At 32.4% G+C, this 22,113-nt stretch overlaps 1 protein-coding gene across 1 annotated transcript in view; it reads left to right on the top strand.

Moving 5' to 3' along the window:
• Positions 1 to 1,817: 1,817 nt before the first annotated feature.
• Sh (Potassium voltage-gated channel protein Shaker) overlaps positions 1,818 to 22,113 on the top strand; it is a gene marked incomplete at its 5' end in the record, with an annotated part of 54,301 nt that continues 34,005 nt past the window's right edge. The window contains 7 exons of the mRNA XM_017623259.1: positions 1,818 to 1,952; positions 4,349 to 4,517; positions 7,047 to 7,143; positions 13,399 to 13,598; positions 16,159 to 16,279; positions 18,435 to 18,588; positions 19,444 to 19,615. Coding sequence (XP_017478748.1) covers positions 1,818 to 1,952; positions 4,349 to 4,517; positions 7,047 to 7,143; positions 13,399 to 13,598; positions 16,159 to 16,279; positions 18,435 to 18,588; positions 19,444 to 19,615 — 1,048 coding nt within the window. The remainder of the gene's footprint in view (positions 1,953 to 4,348; positions 4,518 to 7,046; positions 7,144 to 13,398; positions 13,599 to 16,158; positions 16,280 to 18,434; positions 18,589 to 19,443; positions 19,616 to 22,113) is intronic.

Genomic DNA, 22,113 nt, shown 5'->3' with positions numbered 1-22,113 from the left:
ATAAGTATATCGGTAACCGTTCTACCAATTTGTACCAAACTCGGTATGGTTATTGTACTTGCCACGTGTAAGCAAAACGTTGAAAATTATTGAAATCGGACTAAAATAACGGCCGATTCTCATATAACGGTAAATTTAAGAAATGCTTGAAACTTCAATATTTCGAAATTGAAGGACGCTAATTTACTCAAAATTGATACACCCCGGCTTACCATCTAGCGGAAGGTTTCGGAAGGTTAAAAAACATATATTTAACACTTGCGCCGGGTATTTAATGTTCGGCTCCGCCCGAACTTAGACTTTCTTACTTGTTAATATTTAATCTTTAAATCTCAATATAGTCTAATGCAGTAAAACTGTGATATCGAATTATTGGTTTTTTCAATATAACCTTTAATTAATTAAAAAAAAAAAAAGTTAGCGGTATTCACACCGATTTCGTTTCTTCGACTGTTCTTTAGCTGCCTGTTCGGTAAAAACCTTTTGCTCTGTACCTCATTAATGTTAGTTCGGCAAATGGGTTTTCGCAACAGCTTTGTTTTTACTTTTCCAGCAAAAAACAAGAAAAGTAATATTAATCGAACTTTTGAGATATTACCGCTATAATGATTCATACTATATATAACAAGAAAAGATTTTTGCAAATTTTTTTGGTCTGGAGAATATTTTTATTTTTTCATTTTTATTAGTACAGTGACGAACAAAAGTATTGACACAAAGAATTTTTCACAATGTATGCAAGGATTTCTACTCTAATTAGTTCTCGCTAATTGTTTATAAAAATATAGTTCATACTACAACGAAAATCGAAAAAATATAAAAAATGTATCTAAGCTTGAGCAAAATTCAAAACAATTCTATAAATTTCCAGAAATATTTGCAACTTTCTAATCATATTTTTTGAAAAATTTTATGCAATTTATAGCTTATTCAATTTTAGTATAACAAAGTGCAAGTATGAAGTTGCTTAAAAAAAATCGCGCTGATTTCTGGCAATGTTTTTCACGCAGTTTCTTCTGCACAAGGTATGGTCTACAATTTATTTATGTGGAAGAATATAAAAATAAAGTAATATTTTTATACAAAATTTGCGAAAAGAAATTAGAATAAGAGACGTTGCATACATTGTTAAAAACTCTCTGTACCAATATTTTATCTCGCCCCTGCATTTGTCGACGTGTCGCAAAATAGGGCAAAAAGGGCTCCAAAATCATACTATTTTAACCAAAAAGCTCAGAAATAGCGTAAACGAGACCAATTCGGGAAAATTTTTCAATATGGAACCAGGATTTCGAAAAAAATAAAAATGGTGTAGAGCGCAACAAAACGCAACTCGTAATACAGTAAAATGAATGTAAAAAATCTCCATTTATTCATATCTGTTGAGTTTAAATTAATTTTCAAAATTTAGAAAAAGTTTAAATTTAAACCCTACAAAATTTTTTTTTAGTTTTATCTTTAAGTAAAAAGTACAAAATCTCTTATGAAATGGTCTATTATATTTAACAAATTTGAAGTAGATTTACCGATCAAATCAAAATTTTATTCATTTTGTCATTTCGAAAATTTTACTTTCACGCAGAAAATGGGGAGTTTTACCAAAAATGTATGCGAAGGTCAGTCTGCCAAGCATGCCTTGTTTTCTTAGTTAGCTTTTTAGTGCTTTCGTTACATATACAAAAACCAAGTATTAAGGCAGCAAATTCGGTGTGAATACCGCTATTGTATAATGTATGTAATATTTATTTAATTAAATATATATATATGATATATTTATCCAAATCTCTACGGTTACTAATTCAAAAATTGTATCATCTTTTACTTGCAGGTCTTTACCCAAATTAAGCAGTCAAGACGAAGAAGGGGGGGCAGGTCATGGGTATGGTGGGGGGCCACAGCACTTTGAACCCATTCCTCATGATCATGATTTTTGCGAAAGAGTCGTTATAAATGTAAGTACAAAAGAAACAAGAAATGAAACTCAATTTATCAACTTGAAATTTCGGTTGAAATACGAAATTTATTTAAAACGATTTAAAACTCATGTCGTATAGTATACAGTAAAACCTCGGCATAACGAACTTTAATAAAACGAAAAACTTAACATACAAAATTTTTTGTTTAGTACCATAAAGAACCTCGTTATTGCAAATATTTCCAAAGAAAAAAGCTCCATAAAATATATTGGCGATTAAAGTCCCGTAAGCAAAAGCTACTTGTGTAGACCGAAAAGCCTCTACCTAGTTCTGTGAATGACATAAGCGTTATTTTTTTCAAAATATACTTTTTTGTTGCAGAAATATTCCGAGAACATCTAGATACACTTCTGCATAAGAAAACAAATTTTGAAAAAAAAAATGTCGCTTACGTCTTTTAGGCGGTTAGGGCTCGATATATTGACGTTGAAGGCCCCGTCGACTCTAAAGCATCTACATTGCGGATTCGGAAAATGTTGACTGTTATAGTCCCGTTATTAAAAAAATATAAACTATATCTACTGATGGAAAATGTATTCCAAAACTTTGCACTTTTCGTTCTGTCGAGGCTTTCATATTTTTAAATATAAGTATAGACATAGAGAAGCATTTGTCCAACCCCTTTAAATTCGTTATATCGAAGTTTCACTGTATAATATCTTCAATATAAAATTAAAATTCAAGACTTATTTGAATTCAAACTCAAATTCACACTCGATCTCCTATTGAAATCATATTTATGTTGAACTGAAACTTAAATTTGATTCAAAATCAAGCTTTGAAATTTTACAATTTATAAATATCTCTTGCTTGGAGTGAAAAGTGGATAAGTCCACTTTGTACGAAAACTCATACGTTGATCTAGGAAGCAAGAGAAATAAAAAATGCATTGTTTTAAAAGGGACTAAAGCACTTGCTTTATTTTTTCACCTTTATATTCAATGAAAGGCAAATTTGCTAAGGAGCCACCGAAAATCCGATAAGGTCGAAATAATACGATAGCTTTAATAAACAGCGAATCCTGCTGATTCGTATGGAGCTCTGCCTCCTTTAAACATACCAAATGTTGTATTAAAAATTTTGCGAAATACTTTAAGAAAGGGTTTTAAAAATGTTTCTTTTTCCTTCCCCGCAAAATTTTTAATAAACGACTTAGCAACTTTTTACTCTACGCTTGCGGTAACTCAGTATTAACCAGAAATTTTTCCAAATTTCNAAGCTTTAATAAACAGCGAATCCTGCTGATTCGTATGGAGCTCTGCCTCCTTTAAACATACCAAATGTTGTATTAAAAATTTTGCGAAATACTTGAAGAAAGGGTTTTAAAAATGTTTCTTTTTCCTTCCCCGCAAAATTTTTAATAAACGACTTAGCAACTTTTCACTCTACGCTTGCGGTAACTCAGTATTAACCAGAAATTTTTCCAAATTTCAGACAAAATATCCTACTCAAATTTATATTCAAACTCAAGTTCAAATTCAAATTTAAANAACAAAATATATCCTACTCAAATTTATATTCAAACTCAAGTTCAAATTCAAATTTAAAATTTTGACAAGTATGAGGTGAATAAAGTTTCACCAGCTCATGGGGCTAGTGAAATTTTTTGAGAAATGCATAGAAAATTATGACAAACGCAAAAATTGTTGATGTGCATAATTTTTCTGCCCCAAATTCAAGCAAAAACAATAAAATATTAGGAAATGGAGTTTCTGGTGGAAAAAATTAAGAAGTATTAATAACACTTAATTAAATATTTCTTGTAAATACATTTCGTTAATGTTTCAAAAACTTTAATTGATTAAAATTAAATTGATTAAAAGCTTAAATCGATCAATGCTGGTAGATTTTTTCTTAAAATATTAATTTCTCTTCAATTTATAATATTTTATTCTGCGGTTGTCAAAAATTTACTGCTGTCAAAAAAGATTTCATTTCACACAACAGATTGGCAAAACTGTCTCACCATAGTAAACATTTTATTCACCAGTTTTCCCCACAGAACTTTGCTACCGATTCACACACGTCCTTATATGTGTAAATATAAATTCGAATGCAAAGTCAAACTCAAACTCAAATTCCAAATCAAATTCGAACTCAAATTAAAATTCAAAGACTTCTTTAAAATTTCAGTCAACGACTCACATTTCGTAGATCAAAATATATAGCAAAAAATTATGTATTGTCTGCACTAACCATTATTTTGTAAAATATTTTTTATGTTTACTTCTTTTCTTTTGCCTAAAAGGTTATATAATACTGTTTTCATATTTCTTGCATTTCTCAATGCATTCTCTTTCTATTCTTCTTGATTTTTGTTTTATTTAATTTTTTTTTAATTTTTCATCGATGCACAATGCCTCCTGCTATAGGTAAGCGGGTTAAGGTTCGAAACACAATTACGAACGTTAAATCAATTTCCGGACACACTGCTGGGGGATCCAGCTCGGCGATTACGGTACTTTGACCCGCTTAGAAATGAATATTTTTTTGACCGTAGTCGGCCGAGCTTCGATGCAATTTTATACTATTATCAAAGTGGTAAGTGTACTACATACATATAATTATGGTGTAAGTCTTACGTTTTTATCTTTTTTTTTTTTGAATACATATTTGTTGAATAATTATTTTGATTTAATTACCTTAATAATAATCTAATTATGTATGCATAATGAATAATCTCTTTTCTCGCCTTTCGCTTCTAAGGCTTCTTTAACCCATTTTTCTAACTATATATGGGAACAGACCCTAGAATTTGGTAAATAGATCTTAACGAATACGAAGCGCTCCCAAAAAGCAGTGGTTTATGTAATTCCTTTCTACACACATACTTATTATCGAGTATAATTTCAAATCTAACCTTTTGTGTAGTTCATGTAAACTTCTAAATTTGAATTTAAAGGATGGCGGATACCTTTTTTGTTCGCTTTTTATCGAATTTAAAGCATAAATTATATATACACAAAACGCCTGGTTTAAAGAGACTCCGTGCGCCTTGGCTATCTGAGATCATAACTAACAACGCACCCTTGCCCCTTTTTCTGATTTAATTTAACTTCAACTTGGAATATTTACCTGTTATTTTAAATACCAACATTCGCTCTGACTTCCTTCTTTGTTACACCCATATACCTATGTACCATTTCTGGAGTCCAAAACAAGGAGCCCGTTTGTACAGTCCTCGTGAGCTTAATATTGTTTTCACTAAGAATTTTCTTCCAAAGCAGATATCCTTGGTCACGGAATCCGAAAGCCCGTATCTTTCGAACCCAGGTATCTTCCCGTGAACCCCTGTATGAAGCGTCTTACTTAGTGTAGTAGTCGTTAGATCGTCGAATTTGTAACTTCCTCGTTGTTGTTGGTGTAACAGTATACAAATTCCCAAAGGGTTTTTCGGGATTTGTGCTGCAACCTCCTCGTCACTGCTGTTGCTTTAATATAAAATATGATGATCAGATATAAGAGACTCCAGAGCAAGTTCTCATTGATCCAGTGGTGGAGAGACATACCTGCAGTTTATTTATTTCCGCATAAGTTGCCTCCAAACGGCAAACTCTTTATATGAAAAGCTTTTTCATACCAGAAGTACACTCAGTGCAAACCGCATTGCCTTTTCTATGATTTTTTTTATGTTGCTCAGCATTGTGATTGAACAAGGGTCATCCGGACAGCTACTACGCACCTCTCACCACTAACCTGCGGCAGTCCTGGGCGGCAAATTGAAAACGAAGCAAGTGCGATCGCTAGCTAGCTGCCACAGTTAACATCGAAATCGATAACATGCATCTTGCCTGAAGGTGGATAGCAATACAGACAAATTTCTCCATTTCCGTCCGTCTTTCTCTTTACTGGAGTTGCCCCTTTTTTGCTCAATCGAATTGAGATTGGAACAACTACATTGTCTGTCCTTAAACGGATTTCTCAGCTTCACTTAGGTGCCAAGATAATTTTATGAGGGTGGTTTTTATATATTTTTTTTCTTATTTGGCGCTGTACCCGCCTAAGCGATTTTAGCCGAGCTCAACAAAGCACACCAGTCGTTTCGCTTCTGTGTCAACTGACGCCAATTGGAAATGCCTAGTGAAGCCACAAGTCCTTCTCCACTTTGTCTTTTTATCGCAGTAGGAGCCTCCCTCTTCCTCTGCTACCACCCGAATTGCTGTCGAGAATTCTTTTAGTGATGATTTTGATTTTTTACTTATAATTTTATAATAAACCTCGGTGTACAGCTCTTAAGAAAAACGAAAAATTTACACATATAGAATGACGCACAAAAAAAATAAAAAATAAATTTAACCGACTTCAAAAAGAGATGAAGGTCATCAATTCGTCGGAATATTTTGTTTTCCTTTTTTTCCACGTCAACCGATTCCTATAATTCTTTTTTTTTTTTTAGGGAAAGGTGTTACCTTATAGGTGGTCCCATACTAATTTGGTTATTTTTTTCTTCAAGAATATTTACAGCAACGGCAAAGTATTTTTCAAACAGAAATAATGCAAATTACTTCTTGCAATTAACCAACTTCAAAAAAATGAGAAAGGTTTTTTATTCTTTGGAAACTTTTTTTTATGTATACTACCGGATAATTTTGAACCACCCGAACCATTATTGATATTTTTTTTTTTATCGGAAAGGTCGTGGTCCCATACTAGTTTGGCTTATTTTCATATTATCATTGAAGTCGGTTGTGTTTTTTGTTTAAATATTGCTTGCTTTTCTTAAGAACTGTATAATTTCTATGCTTAATGCTTGAATAATATTTTCTTATTTTAACCAAGAATGTTTTTTAATATATAAAAAAAAAAAATATTTCATGTATTTTTTCTTCACAGAAATTAATATAAAATATTGTAATAAATATATATTAACATGAATTTTTCTGCTCTTCTCTTTTACCCCCTCTTTCATCTAACAAAACATAATCGTTTGCATCAACACATGCACACCACTAAACAATCATAAACATACAAACAACGTGAAAAAACCAATTTTCCTTATTATTTTCATCATTATTGTTACAATCATTACTATAATTTATGTATATTTTACAATGAAACTCCCTCATTTAGGTGGTCGACTGCGGAGACCGGTCAATGTCCCTTTAGACGTATTTAGTGAAGAAATAAAATTTTATGAATTAGGTGATCAAGCAATTAATAAATTCAGGTAAGAGTGTTACCAAAACAGAAAAAAAAACACACGATACAAAATATTTGTATATAAAGAAAAAAAAAACAAAAGCAAATATTTTTTGTTGAAATTTAAATAAATAATTGATTACAAAACCGATGCGTAGACTTAATTGGAATATTAATGCTGAATGATTTCTACTCGTAATTAACAAAAATTTGTTTATTTTTTTTTTTTAAGTAGACTTGTATAACTATATAATCGATAATCCTCTGCAAGAACGGCACAACTCAAAACTTAAAAAAAAAAAAACTAAATGCTTACTACTGTTAACTGTCTCATGTCTCTAATGCTTGTCGAATCCACGTCTGATTCTTTCTATTTACTTTAGTAATTTTTACTACTTAATTTAGCAAAGAATTTACATGGATTGAACCAGGTTTAGAGATATGCGACGCTTAACAGAGTTGTGTCGTTATTGCAGAGTAGCATCGATATACACTAATAAATAAATGTACAGAGCATTATTTTTGTTTAACCAATTATGTTTACTGTGTTTTAACACTAATACAAATGTTTGTATATTTACAAAGCCCAGTTGGAAAATGATTTCGAAAAAAAGCATGAACTTAGAAAATAAGTATTTTTTTTACATACTTACGAGTACCTACAATCCTTGTTGGAAAAATTTGTTTATTTGTACTTGACAGCTAAGTATTTTTCTCTTCGTAATTTGAATTCACCTTAAGGCGCTTTCAAGCCACATAAGGCACACTCGGCTGTAAATCAATGTAGTTTACATAGTTGTTATAAATACACAATGTAAATCATTACCTACACATACTTACATATACAAGTACATGCGTAGTCTTTCAACCATCTAACTACAAATATATATATATATCACTACAAAATGATGACCATAATATTTTTTACAAACGTCATGCGTAGTTAAATTGATGCACTTCAGCATACTTCAGCGCGCACGGAATGTGAATATCATACAAAGTCCCATGAGAAATTTCATAAAAATCATTAAGACCCAATAAACTTACTTTGAAGTATTTAATGCAATATATGTATTAAGGATTATGACCTCTAACAGAAAATCTGGTATGTAAATACATATGTGGGGAGGGGGTAAAGCTCCCTAAATATCAACCGCTAGAGCTCTCTTGCAAAGAGAATCATTCACTTTTTTAAGTTATTTCTATATGTATTTTACATATATAGACGGCAAGGAGAAAAGCACTCATTGAATAACACTAACTTAATACTGTGACGATATAATTAAATTTATACGGTTACACTGATAAGCCCACAAAGATATCAATTGCCATATTTTCAAGGGAATCCGACGGCTTTTTTTACTACATTTTGCCGCTTTGCCCTTGCATTTAGGAACACCTTTGCGTTCTTCAAAAATTTTTCGGCAAAAATCACATTACATTTTTGGACCATTTAGGGCGTAAAAAGAGGAGCTTGGCTTTAAATTGCTTTTCATTAAAACTTCCCGACGTATTATTATTTTTTATTATGAGCCATAAGCACCGCTTGCGCTAAGGTGGTCTACTGTGCGTGGCCCTTTATCCTATACATGAAGGCATTTCGAATAGATTAAGTGTTATACCACCTAGATGAGCGAGCCTGCGAGCAACACATTCACAAAGGCAGTGTTCTAACGTTTCTTCGTCTGAAAGATTTATCTTACTAAGGTGCGATGTCCCGTGAAGTACCCAATTAGAGTTTGAAGGTTCTCTCTGCCTAGTTTAGGCGCGTTTTTAAAGCGTATTGCGATTGACGGATCAACCGCTTAGTTTGTCTTTGTCCTGGACAATCACTTCAGCACAAGTGGAATTTATAGTGGGCTTTGGTGAGCTCATATAGGGTTCCGGGTCATGGAAAATTGTGGTTCTTTTGCTAGGCCATTGCAATCGTGTCCCTCATTCTCTGGCACCCAGCCCAGTAGTACTGTTTTGTTGAATCGGTATTTTACTAGCAAGGCAGCCTGACTATGCGAGATAATACAGATGTTCTTAGAAGCTGTGCCTCTTCTGAGATATTCCTTTCCAGAGATACTTATTGCTTGAATCTCCGCTGGGTAATGTTGGGGACGCTGTCCAATAGTTATCGTTCATTTAAAATTCGTCCCAAATATACCAGATGCAGTCTTTCCATCTTAAATTTTTGATCCATCAGTGTACCAACTTCATCTCATGGTTTGGTCTAAAAGCGGATTCATCTTTCTAGTTCTGAACTTTTTCTTCCATGTGGTTGTTGTTATATTTCTCTAATTGTGAGAGAAACGCAACAACAACCACATGGTAGCAAAGTTCTGAACTAAAACGATGAATCCGCCTTAAGAGTTTCCTACGCTACTTGTCATATGTCCGGTTTTAATTCTGAAATATTTAGGAATCGCAAGGCTAGTGGCCTCCCTCTATATTATGATTGGGAAGGCAGTATACTCACCAGAGCACTGTGTGCGTCAGCAAGACAGGTCTGCATTGTCATCGATTTGTGGAGGGTCGCATCCAAGTTTGCCTACCAGGTATTTTGCTTCATTTGAAAACCTTATTCTAGTACCTCCCATAGTAAATTTAGCCACGGATAAGCTTTTTCTTAAACCTTAGTTTTAGCGGGATTAATGGATAATCCTTTGACGTAAGGCTATGAATAGCAGTATCAATGGATTTATCTAGTTGATAGGCGAATTTTTTCATATTAAGTGATCATTCCGATAGGTTGAATTCTCTGATGTGTTGAACCACAAGATTTTCCCATGGCTTTTATGATAAAGGAGCTAAGGATAATGGGTATGTAGGATGAAAGCATCTGGTCAGGTTTACCTGGTTTCCTTCTACTAGGAATATGGCACAGTAAGAGCGACGCTTTGTATAATCCAGAGAGGACTGGGGCTATATAATTACTTCCTTGTTGAAATAGGCAAAGATAGACCCCATCTTGTCCTGGTTATTTAGAAGGGACAAATATAATACCGCCCATTGCACTCTTTCTACAGAGGTGAGTTTAGTTCCAAGGCTTTGTTCCATGTCAGAAGTGTATGTTTGAGCACCCACTTCCGGTCGATAATAGCCTGCTGCATAGCCCGGAAAGTGAGTGTCTCGCCCGGATGCTGAGTATAATTACCATCTCATTTCTTTAGAGTGCCGATCGTTTTCTCATGTTCCTTAGCTGGAGCGTACTGCTTCTGGCAGGCTATTTTTTCACGCAGTGGTTTCGCCTTTTAAGATTTCCACGATTCTTTGTTAAAGGAAGTTAGCGCAAATTATACAGATTGCAATCACCGGTATTCTTTGGACCATTGAATAGTTTTCCCGCCTGGCATCTCATTCGCTAAAGCTCCTTGCACCACCAAGACATATCACGTTTGAATTGCACCTTTTCTTGGGGACAACTACTGTTGAAAGCTATTCCAATGGCTGAATGAAGATGTTCAGTCTCAGTCTCAAGCTCCTTTGCAGTCGCGATAGGACTATTGGATCGCGGTTAGAGTTCGTTTTCCTAGGATTTCTAAAAACAAGTGACCAATGACGAATTCTATTGGCATACGGTCTGGCATCGATACCTCTCCTGAGACGGGCCAGTTTGCGACATACGCTGCCATATTTTGACAACTTAAATTAATATCTACGACTTCCCTGCTAATAGCGTTCTCAAAACTCAAGTTCATCCTTTTTGTTGGAGTCGGTGCTCTCTTAAACAGTATTATAGACATTTTCATAATAGCAGAGTATCCATGGTCTACTACTCTGACGGCAGTGATCTATTAGTGATTTTACTACTTTCTACGCTCCCTAGGAGTTGGAGTTTTTTGCCCAGACCGCAACAAGATCCGCCATCATGAACTTTGAGAGCAGAAGAAACGTTAGTTTGTTACTTAATAGCATCGCTACCCTCGGGCGTAAGCTGAAGGGATAGATAATCTTACCATCCTTTATAAAAAGGCCTTTGACACCACTTTTACTTATGCAGGGTCCGTGGATGAAGGCTAAACCTAAGCCTTCGTTTGTGAAACTTCTAGCACAAAATATTTAAACTTGCCTTGGCGTGGTAAAATTCACTTAAAGGCATTTCATGTGCCTCGATTTATGGAAGGTTTTGGGGTGAGGTGCCATTACTTGCGGTCTTTGCGGTCCATGAGCATATACTTTCTGCCTCCTGTTACCTCCCACAAAACCACTTCCTCGGCCGCCCTAACATCTTCCTAACTTTACGGATGGAAGCAGGCCCTTTGTGGTGTCCGTATTGCAAGCTTTGGGCATGCGATGAGTCCGACGTTCCGTTAGCTTCTTTTAGCACCTGTTGTCGGCTCGGGTATGTTGTTGTTGCTGTTCCCGGAGGCGTCGTTGGAGCTTCGACCTGCGATGAATTCACGACGTAACTTGTTCTGGAAATTTTTCACGAAACTAGCGAATTTCGGAACGCATACTGCAAGCCTGATAAACTACAATTTTTAAGAGTTATCTTTCAGTAGATAGCTTTAGTATTTATTTAGTATAAAGCGAACCTTGCATAGAAGTCTACTCTCAGATAGAACCTAGCACATCGCAAGATTGTCGTGCGGATCTTGAATATTGCTGATTCACGAAATACTTCTCTCTGAGAGCGTTCGTTATACTGTGGCTCTTTTACTTCTTTCATCCTCCACCTAAAGAATAGCCTTTGTTAGTATTGGCGTTTAAAGGTTTTTTCTACTCCCGTCTGATTCCATTTTTCTCTGAATATTTACTGTCCCCATGAAATGGTTCGACCACCAGCGAAAGGCTTAATTAACCACAGCTAAAATAGAGCAAACCCATATTTTTTACTTTGCAATGGATAAATTTTTGTACCCAGAAAGATGTGTATCCTTTACTATAAACTACTTAAGAAAAAAGGAAAGTTTAATCGTAACCAGTACATAGACTAGCCGATCTATCGTTGACTACTATATTCCAACTGGGCATTAATTGCAGTTCTATGTTTGTATTCCATTAATAAAAATCAATAAACTTCCGAAAGGACACTCGTAACCAACGCTCATTGCTATCACTTACTCTCTATGTAAATACAACATGTTCGATGTTATTGTTGTTGTTTGAAAATTGGTGTTGTATGAAATTGAAATTAATTTTATAAAAAATTGATAATTCTTTTTTGTTTGTTTAAAAAAAATTTTATTTAAAATTAATCCGGATATAATCCACACGTCATCGAATAAGAACAAAATTCTTTGAAATGTTGCAACAAATTTTGATGAAAAAAAAAACGCTAAAGCAAATGAAAATAACTACTATTGCAACACAATTAATCACTTGACCACCAGCTTAAAATTTTGTGCATACGGCATTGGGGGAGTATGTGGCCGGTACCGTGGCACGCACACGCATGCGCAAAAGCAGCAAGCAAATTAAACAAAAGCCAATTCCATTGAAATTTGAATGGGAGTTTTACTTGAAGTGCAACGATCACCAAACAAAAACAAAAATAAAATAACTAATGTCGAAAAAGTTCATATACACTACATACTCGTACGCATTACACGCACACTACATTTGTAGCTGAAATCATTTTGTAGTGCATAATACTAAATACATACAAACAAACATGACATAGCAAAGCGGGCTCGTAGCGATTATACATACATATGTATATGCAAAGTAATAAGCAATACAACGCTGGGCATGCAGAGATGCTTACACGCCCTATGCACAACAAAATGTCCATTCAAGACACAAACCATCTCAGCCGCCGAAGCTACCTACCACCGCTGTTGAATAAATACACCGTTGAACGCAGCGAAATTTGGCAACACAGACAACCGTTGATTGCGATATACATATTTAGTGTGGTTTTTTGAATGTTTTACTTATGTACATATTTACACGCATACACTTACTCATAAAAACGAACAGACACGTAAAAAGAAAAAATAATTTTGAATTTTCTTTTAGTTTTTTTCTAAGTAGAATTGTTGTTAATTTTTGTTTAAATTTAAGACAAATTTACAAATTACTTCAGTGTTACCTTTTAATTAAAATGATCACTGACGGTTGCTAAGTAATACGTACATATACATATTTGGTGTCTATTGAATAAGAAATGAAAAAGGCAGCGTGAAAAAAAAGAAACATTTAAAATTCGATGTAAATTGGTTGGTCTTTATTTTAGAGTGAAAATGCATATAAGTATTTTGTAACTGTAGATAATTAACTAAATAACACTTTCTGTGCTTTTTGTTTAATTTTTGAAACCACATCACGTCAACCGACATTCGTAATGCCACAGAGAGGATGAAGGCTTTATTAAAGAGGAGGAAAGACCATTGCCGGATAATGAAAACCAAAGAAAAGTCTGGTTACTCTTCGAGTATCCGGAGAGTTCGCAAGCCGCCAGAGTTGTAGCCATAATTAGTGTATTTGTTATATTGCTATCAATTGTTATATTTTGTCTAGAAACATTACCCGAATTTAAGCATTACAAGGTGAGTTGAAAACAGCAAAAAAACAAATACATTAAGCTTTTTGAATGTATGAGCTTTTTCATAATTTTTTGAAGAAGAGAAAGCTCCCGGACCAAACGCTTTGGATTCATGAAACTTCTCAAAACCGCTACGACAAAAACGTAAGCCTTGCTTGAGTGAAAGCTTTACGCTAATTACGACTCGTTACTATGCTAATTGTAGTTAAAGCTTCAAAACCAAAACTACATACATACATTTCTATATATGGTTAATCTAACCACACTTCTATCTCAAATAGTATGAATTTAGAAATTTCTGAATCCATGAGCTTCGTTACGAAAGCTCACATTTTCTAGCCGTTCTGGCGATTCGTTGAAATTGGAATTCAGAAATTTCTAAATCCATGAGCATTTATTATAAAAACGTATGCCATAGTAACTTGAATGAAGTCTTTACTTTTATCGCGCCAGCATTAAGCTAAGCAGTTCCAGTGAAAGCTTAGTCAACAAAAGTATGTCGTTAGCTCGAGCATTCTTCTGCATATTGGATCAAAGTGAACTCTCAAACTTTCGAGCTTTCATTACCAAAGCGTTACAAAACTTCAGCGAAAGCTTTACGAAAGCGCTAAGCGCTAATATTTAACGGAAAGCTTTTTAACCCAAATTATGTGGTAAACACCACCATTCATCTACTTCAGAAAAATGTGAAAAAGCTCATTTAATTTTAGCTCAGTTTTTTTACTAAAATTTTTCTCTACTTAACGTTTTCCTTTTACTAATCTCAAACATACTAAACATTAGATTTTTTAATACTTCGCTTAAATTCTTATTTTTCCGCTTTTTGCATCCATTTTTGCAACTTGATGTCAAATACAATATATTGAAATCAAAAAGCTTCTGGAACGGGTTGGATAATTTTTTCTTAACAAAAAATACAATTTTAATAATAATAATAATTGTTCGGTGTTGTAACTAGATGTGCTCCAACCAATGCCTTTGAAAATACTTATATAAAATACCTACTTATAAAGCCTAAAATGTAAAGCCAGCGCAAAAAGTTGAGAGTACATTCTGGTTTGAGATTTAAATAATTTAATTTAATATTCATTAATTTGTCGGTAAAAAAGCTTGCTACTCTGAAAGAGCCCTTTAGTATTGTGCTCATAAGAATATAAATGAGTGTGTAAATAAAGAAGCTAAAACGTATGTATGTCTGTATGTATATAAAAATTATTCCGCTCAAACTTTTTAAAGCTTCTCATGTAAACGAAAAAATTTTTAACAGCTTTTTCTAAATTTCACGATTATTCATTTGTACTCGTAGTATTTTTATTTAAAACAACTCTGTGCAACTACCGCTATTGCAGGATCTCCTTTCCTAATTTCTCAAGAGCATTACAAAATCCGTAAGAAAGCTCTAATAAAATTGGTATTTAATTATTATTTTGTTTATTTTAATTATACTTAGGAAACTCTTTTGCCAAATGTGGTATTATTCTTTACGAATGCGCCAAAAGCTCTGAAAAAGCAGTAACGAAAATTCCAACGCCGTTTTAAAAAGAGTTATATTTAAGGCGAGCTTTTTAAGCTCTCTGTAGATTTTATATAGACCCCTACAGGGTAACAGCTCTCTCTGTCTATGACTGTTTTTAAACTACTGAAAAAAATTTCGCAGTACACATCAAATCTTCACTGTCAACAGCGACTATTAAAAATTAAGTAAGTTTTATTTTTTCCGCTTTTCAATAACTCAAACCAGTTTGCCTCTTAATTAAATGTTTATAGCTAAACGAGCTTAATTTTTAACGGTATTAAAATACATTATTCTAATATTAACTATATTCGTAAATTAAAAAATATCTATAAATATTTATGTGTGTACATTTACGACAATATATTGGTTGCCTAGAGTGCACTTATCCTTTTGACATTAAGTTGTGAAAAGTAAAGCATATTATGTATAAATACTCGTACAATACAATTTAATTTATACAATTTTTTCCCCATCATGCCAACCCCAAACACGACGAGTTGACAGTATTTTAATTAATTTTATTATTATTTTATCTATTCTATAACATTTTTTTGTTTTAATTACGAAAACAACAACTTAAATGCCTTATAATAGGATGAGCTTGGATGACTTGAGCTTTTTGAATGGCTAGCAGCCAATTCAAATTTTGTGCAGCACACAGCCTAAGCGTATGCAATTAATTTGGTGCAAATATGAATTATGAAATAAACTTATTCCACATAGAATCACCGCTACATTTGCATTTTTGTTAAGATAATCATTAAAAAAATAAAAATAAAAATTTTAAATGCTGTCACACACCTTAAAATATTCACACATGTGTAAACACTTCAAACCAACATTTCCTCTCCTTCGCCTCGAATATTTTGAATATATCTTACAAAAAAAAAAACAAAAAAATAAAAAAGTTATTTAAAATACCTCTATTTTATTCAAACTAACTCTGTAAATGCTTCAATGCTAAATTCAACATACATACATGTGTGTAAAATTATTTTTTTGTAAATGTCATTAATAAACTTCTTTGAAATTACTACTCAACAACGAAACAGGTGTTCATACAACAACAAATGGCACAAAAATCGAGGAAGACGAGGTGCCTGACATCACAGATCCTTTCTTCCTTATAGAAACAATATGTATTATTTGGTTTACATTTGAACTCACAGTCAGGTAAGTTTACTTATTTGGGCACTATATAACCTTTAAGATTATTATAAAATATTTTTTTATAAAAAAATAATGCGAGTAGAAAACAGAAAATTAGATAAAACTCCAGTTCGGTAATAAGAGGACCAAAACAAGTATTTTTAACGTGTCAAATTATTGCATATCAGCGTTATTATTGGCAGAGGCTCTAAGTGAGAATTTTACACGAAAGCTTTAAAAATTAAAATAAACTCAAAATAGGCTGAGAGCAAAAAAAAAAAATATTTTAAAAAATAATTTACCAAAAATTGCGCTTAGTGTCCTTTGTGATAATGGCGATGATGTCTGTACGGTTGTACATATACATACACATTTACACAGATATGAAAACGTATTTGATGTATAAAAAATATATATTATTACAATAGTAAGTAAGAAAAACAACGAGGACCTACAAAAGTTACTCGAATAGCGAAAATAAAATTGAAATTTTAACATTCTTCTGGCTAAAATTGTTGCCAAAAGCAAGAAAACAACTTCATTACTTAACAAAAATACATTGTGTTACGTTGTAATTTTGTAAGTAAGTAATAAGTAATAAAATATAAATCTAAAACTAAAATCAAAAATAAAAAAATAACACAAAATAAAATTTAAAAAATATAAAAATATGAAATTAAATATAATTAAACAGAAAATAACATAAAAAATAGAAAGATGAAATGAAAAATAAAACTTAATTTAACTGAATACAGAAAAATATATATTGTAACAAAAAAATAAAAAAACAACAAATGAAATTAAAAAAAAAAAATTAAGTGGCAGTGTCCAGAACGAGCGCTTACACAATAAAGTAGTGTATGTCCGAGCTTCTCCTCCGATGTATAGCGTGCGCCTGGATATTGTCACACAATGGGGAGAGACCTACAGTTTTACGTCGACTCCGAACGGCGATTGTATTTCTATGAGAAACTCTTTTCGATGGCAGAAATACAATCGGAGGTTTGCCATTGCGTGCCAAGGGGCGCTATTAAAAAAAATTGTTTTTTTTATCAAAATATAATGAAATAAAATTAAGACAAATAAATTAAATTAAATTAAACTAAATTAAATTGAATGAAATTAAATTAAATTGAATTTATTTTAAATAATAATAAAATAAAATAAAATAAAATAAAATAAAATAAAATAAAATAAAATAAAATAAAATAAAATAAAATAAAATAAAATAAAATAAAATAAAATANAATAAAATAAAATAAAATAAAATAAAATAAAATAAAATAAAATAAAATAAAATAACCTAAAAAAGTGAAGTAAACTAAAATAAAACAAAGTAAAATAACCTAAAAAAAAGTAAAATAAAATAAGTACTATACATACTATGCGTTTCAATTAATTATAATAGAAACTAAGAATGTTTAATTACTAGTTCACTTAGCTATAAAAATATGTATTTCTTCACTTCGACAAAAGAGTTTCAAAATAGTATTTTTAAAGAAAAATTCTAGTTTTTTAACTTATAAATATTTCTCATTCAATATCCGCTCAGTTTGATTTGTAATCAAATTTCATCTGTGACCCTTTTCTATGTTGCAATCTTCGCATCCCATTCCATATTAAGTTTTTTTGTTTTGCTCATTAAACTCATAAATTCTCCAACTTTTTGGCGAAATAATTTTTGTTTATGCATTTAACCATTAATCAATATTTTACCAAAATCGTATGGTTTTTCATAATTTATTATTTTTTTATTTGTTTTTGGCGTTCTCATGGAACGATTTTAAAACCTAAAATTTTCACTTTCTTTTCGGTAATACCTTTTGCCTTTTATGTTGTGTACCCTTTTTGTTTTATTTTTAATTTTTTTATTTTTTATTAAATACTGCATTCTTATATGAGACCTCTTACCACTACGCCAAATTATCGCATTAATCTTCTCTATTTTGCTTTAGTATTTTGTTTTATTTTTCCCCTCATTTTTCAAAATCCCTCTACGTATTTTTGTGATTTTATATTTACTCGCTGTATTTTATCTCATAATTCTTAATGCCTTAGTTTTAATCATAATTTTTTCTTAATTTTTACATTGCATTACTCATGCTCTCTTCTTTTTCTCTCTCTCTCTCTCTCTTTAACACAACCACACACTCATACAAACATCGGTTTCGCATTAAAGGTTCCTCGCATGTCCGAATAAGTTAAATTTCTGCAGGGATGTCATGAATGTTATCGACATAATCGCCATCATTCCGTATTTTATAACATTGGCGACCGTCGTCGCCGAAGAGGAGGATACGTTAAATCTTCCAAAAGCGCCAGTCAGTCCACAGGTATGTTTTCTTGTGTGAGAAATTTATGCACAAAATAATAATAATAAAAATTTTTAGTTTAAATTATTTATATTTGTATATCGCTTAGTAACAACAACACAAAAATACTCGAAAAAAAACAAACACGTCCATATCAATAAGTTATTTACAAACCACAAACAAGAAAATCAAAACTAAAATGCAATATTTGCTAGTGTAAAAGTACGTCTATTAGTTGAATTCCGCAAAAAAAAAAAATTCATTTTTCTCGAAATTTTTTACTATACATTCATCTAAAACTACACCTCTCGTACGATTTTCAACATTGAAGCGTCAATTTTTACTTTGCATAAAAACGTGTTTGTGTATATTTTTGCGTTTGATTTTTAAACGCTTTCACCCACTAAAACACTTGCGTTTTTGAATACGTACACGTATATACAAAAACATAAATATACCTGTATGTAAACATAAATACATACTTACTTAGTACATATAAATTATTGCATTATTCTAACTCTTGCCTTCTTTCTCTATCAATATATATATATATACAATACTACAAACATACATAGCTCTATGAGTAATACACATACATATATATATATATATATATGTATTTTTTTTGGTTCGAATTACAATTTCAATTACTAACCAATTACTAAATATATCCACCGCTATTTGTTATTTACATACTAACTTCTATTTATTTATTGTTTGTTATTGATTGTTCAAATACATATTTACTTACTAACTACTTGCATATACATACATACTAACTATCTATAATTATGCATACTAATATACGTACATATATTTACATATATATATAAATTTGTTGATTGAAAACATGCCATACCGATTATAATTTTTTAGGACAAGTCATCGAATCAGGCTATGTCCTTGGCAATATTACGAGTGATACGATTAGTTCGAGTATTTCGAATATTTAAGTTATCTAGGCATTCGAAGGGTTTACAAATTTTAGGACGAACTCTGAAAGCCTCAATGCGGGAATTAGGTTTACTTATATTTTTCTTATTTATAGGTAAGTTCCAGCGAAGAAAAAAAACAAATTCAAAAACTAAAACAAGCAACACAACAAAATCCAAAAACCAAACCAAAAAAAAAACAAACAAACAAACAAAACTACCAACACACCTATATACACGCATCCATCAAAAACGAAAATTACAACAATTTCCGCTTATACTATTTAACCCTTGAATACTTGACTACCAAGTAAACCATTTAACCACAAATACCAGTACTACCAATACAACTAAACTACTAAATACTACCACTACAACATATCACCCTAATTGTAGCTGCGTTAGAGCCACAACACATGCACACAGCACACACACACATCCATACCCCTGGTACCATGAAAACACCTGTTGCTCCAAATGTTCAAAATGCCAAAAAGAAAAAACCAAGAAACAACCACAGCTACACAAAACAAAACACAACAAGGCACGGCCCAAAAACAAACCCCCGTATCAGGTCCAATCAAATTTAGCTCTATTTTTTGTTCTCTTTCATTCACTATGAAAATTTCACGCCACAGAAAATGGTTGAATAAAAGAAGTTTTTTTTGAAATTTCCATGCCGCTTGTGTGGCGCTCGAAAGTTTCTATTATTTAATACTGAAATCAATAAAAAGCTCAAATCCAAACGACAATGAAATGACAATGAGGATGAAAGGAAGGCATACTTTGAAGCGCAGTGCTTCGAGAGCAGAATCGTATTTAAAGCTGTTCAGGGAAGTAAAAAATAGTCTACTAAGCTGAGAATAAGCTCATGATTAACGGAGCATTCTTTAAAAAATTTCTAAATCTCAAAGAAAATGTGTATGTGGGAATGTTTCCTTTTTAAGGCCGTTTCCAAAAACTGCAGTATAACTTAGTAAAAAGTACTTTCGACTTAAAAAAAAGTTTTCATATCTTGAAAATCAATCAGGAGAATCTGACTATATAAATAATTTCATTAAGTTTCGCTAGATATGTATTTAAAAAAAAAAAATATTAACTTTGTATATCTGTAGTCGGGAGACCATAACGAATATATATTTCATTTTCAAAACGCCAAAAAAACGTATACACTTTTTAGCACTTTGAGCAAGAAAACCTATCAGAATCTGCTTTTATTTTCTAGAACAAAAAGGATAACCCAATTGCTGCGATATTTTTGACATATTCATAAAAACGAAAAAAACAAATATTTTGCAAAATTCCGAACGAAATGTGGAAAATTTCCACAATACTCCGCAAAATTTCGATAACTCTCAATTTTTTCCCACAAAAGTATTATAGATCAACGAAAATCAAAACCAAAACCAAAGAAAACCCCAAACAAATTCGAAACGAAAATCCGAAACAAAAAAAAAATATTCAAAATCTCCTAAAATATTCACTCGAGAGCCTAAAAATAGTAGCTTATGATAACGACCAGATAAAATTCCAAAATACCCAAAAATAAATCGAAAATTTTCCAAAACTTTCAAAATAATTCCAAATAACTACCTTAAGTTACCGAAAATAAAAATATTTCTTAAGAGCATCGCGAGAATTCCAAAAAGACCCCAAATGACGCCTACCAAAATAAAAAAACAAATTTGCCAAATGTCCCGAAATAAACCCCTTTCAACTTTCTACAGCTCCCAAAAAAATCCCAAAAAATACCTCGAGTTAGTCGAACAAATCAATAATTGTTCTTTTTTTTGGAATATCACCGGGAAAACCTTCCCCTCAAAACTCTGTACAGCATCGCTCTTATTAGTGTTCAGCAGACGGCAGCGACTAAGGTCATATTCTTACCTTCGCGAAGGCAGGGAAACCTGAACATCTACATTCGTCTTACCGACCGGTCAGTTTCCCCTAAAATGCATGGAGAAAACTTTAGATAAACACTTTGGAGTAATCAACCTAAGAGATCAGACTCCACACTTAAACTAATTAGGCTAACAACCAAACAAATAAACTGAGACGTCATTCATAGCCTCACTACGGAAATCAGAAAGGCTCTGAGGTCATAGCCCATTGTGCTTTTATATGTAGCAGTGATGAGCCAAGAGAGCTTTTATATATAGAAAGCCCCAACTCGACCTGTAGAGCAATAAAAGAAGCTATATTAAAGAAGGGATCTTAATTTTGTTACCAACAAGCCGAATAAAGCTTTGTTTGCTTGTTTACGACAGTTTGGTAGAGCATTGGGTATCTCTTCAAAAATAAAGTACCTACTGATTTTAAAGCCAATATCCTTACTACGGTGTACTAAAGCTACACAAGGAACTAAAAGCATAAAACTATGTTAATAGCACCGGATGGTGGCAATTGGCATAACCGGAGCAATGAAGACCTGCTTTGTTGATGTACTTATTATCTTGGTTGCAAAACTTCTTCCAGTCCTAAAGAAAAAAATAGGCAGCTTCCTCGAAACTGAGAATTCGTAGCACTTCCTACTTCAACACCTCAAACGTGGCAGGCTATATTTAAATAAATCCCAAGAAAATTTTAAAAACTGGGTATTGTGCCTTTGGGTCGA

This window comes from Rhagoletis zephyria, unplaced genomic scaffold (genome assembly GCF_001687245.7).
Source record: "Rhagoletis zephyria isolate East Lansing unplaced genomic scaffold, Rhagoletis_zephyria_1.1 Rzeph_scaffold_03100, whole genome shotgun sequence".
Taxonomy (NCBI): Eukaryota; Metazoa; Arthropoda; class Insecta; order Diptera; family Tephritidae; genus Rhagoletis; species Rhagoletis zephyria.
This window is presented reverse-complemented; position numbering and strand designations above follow the sequence as displayed.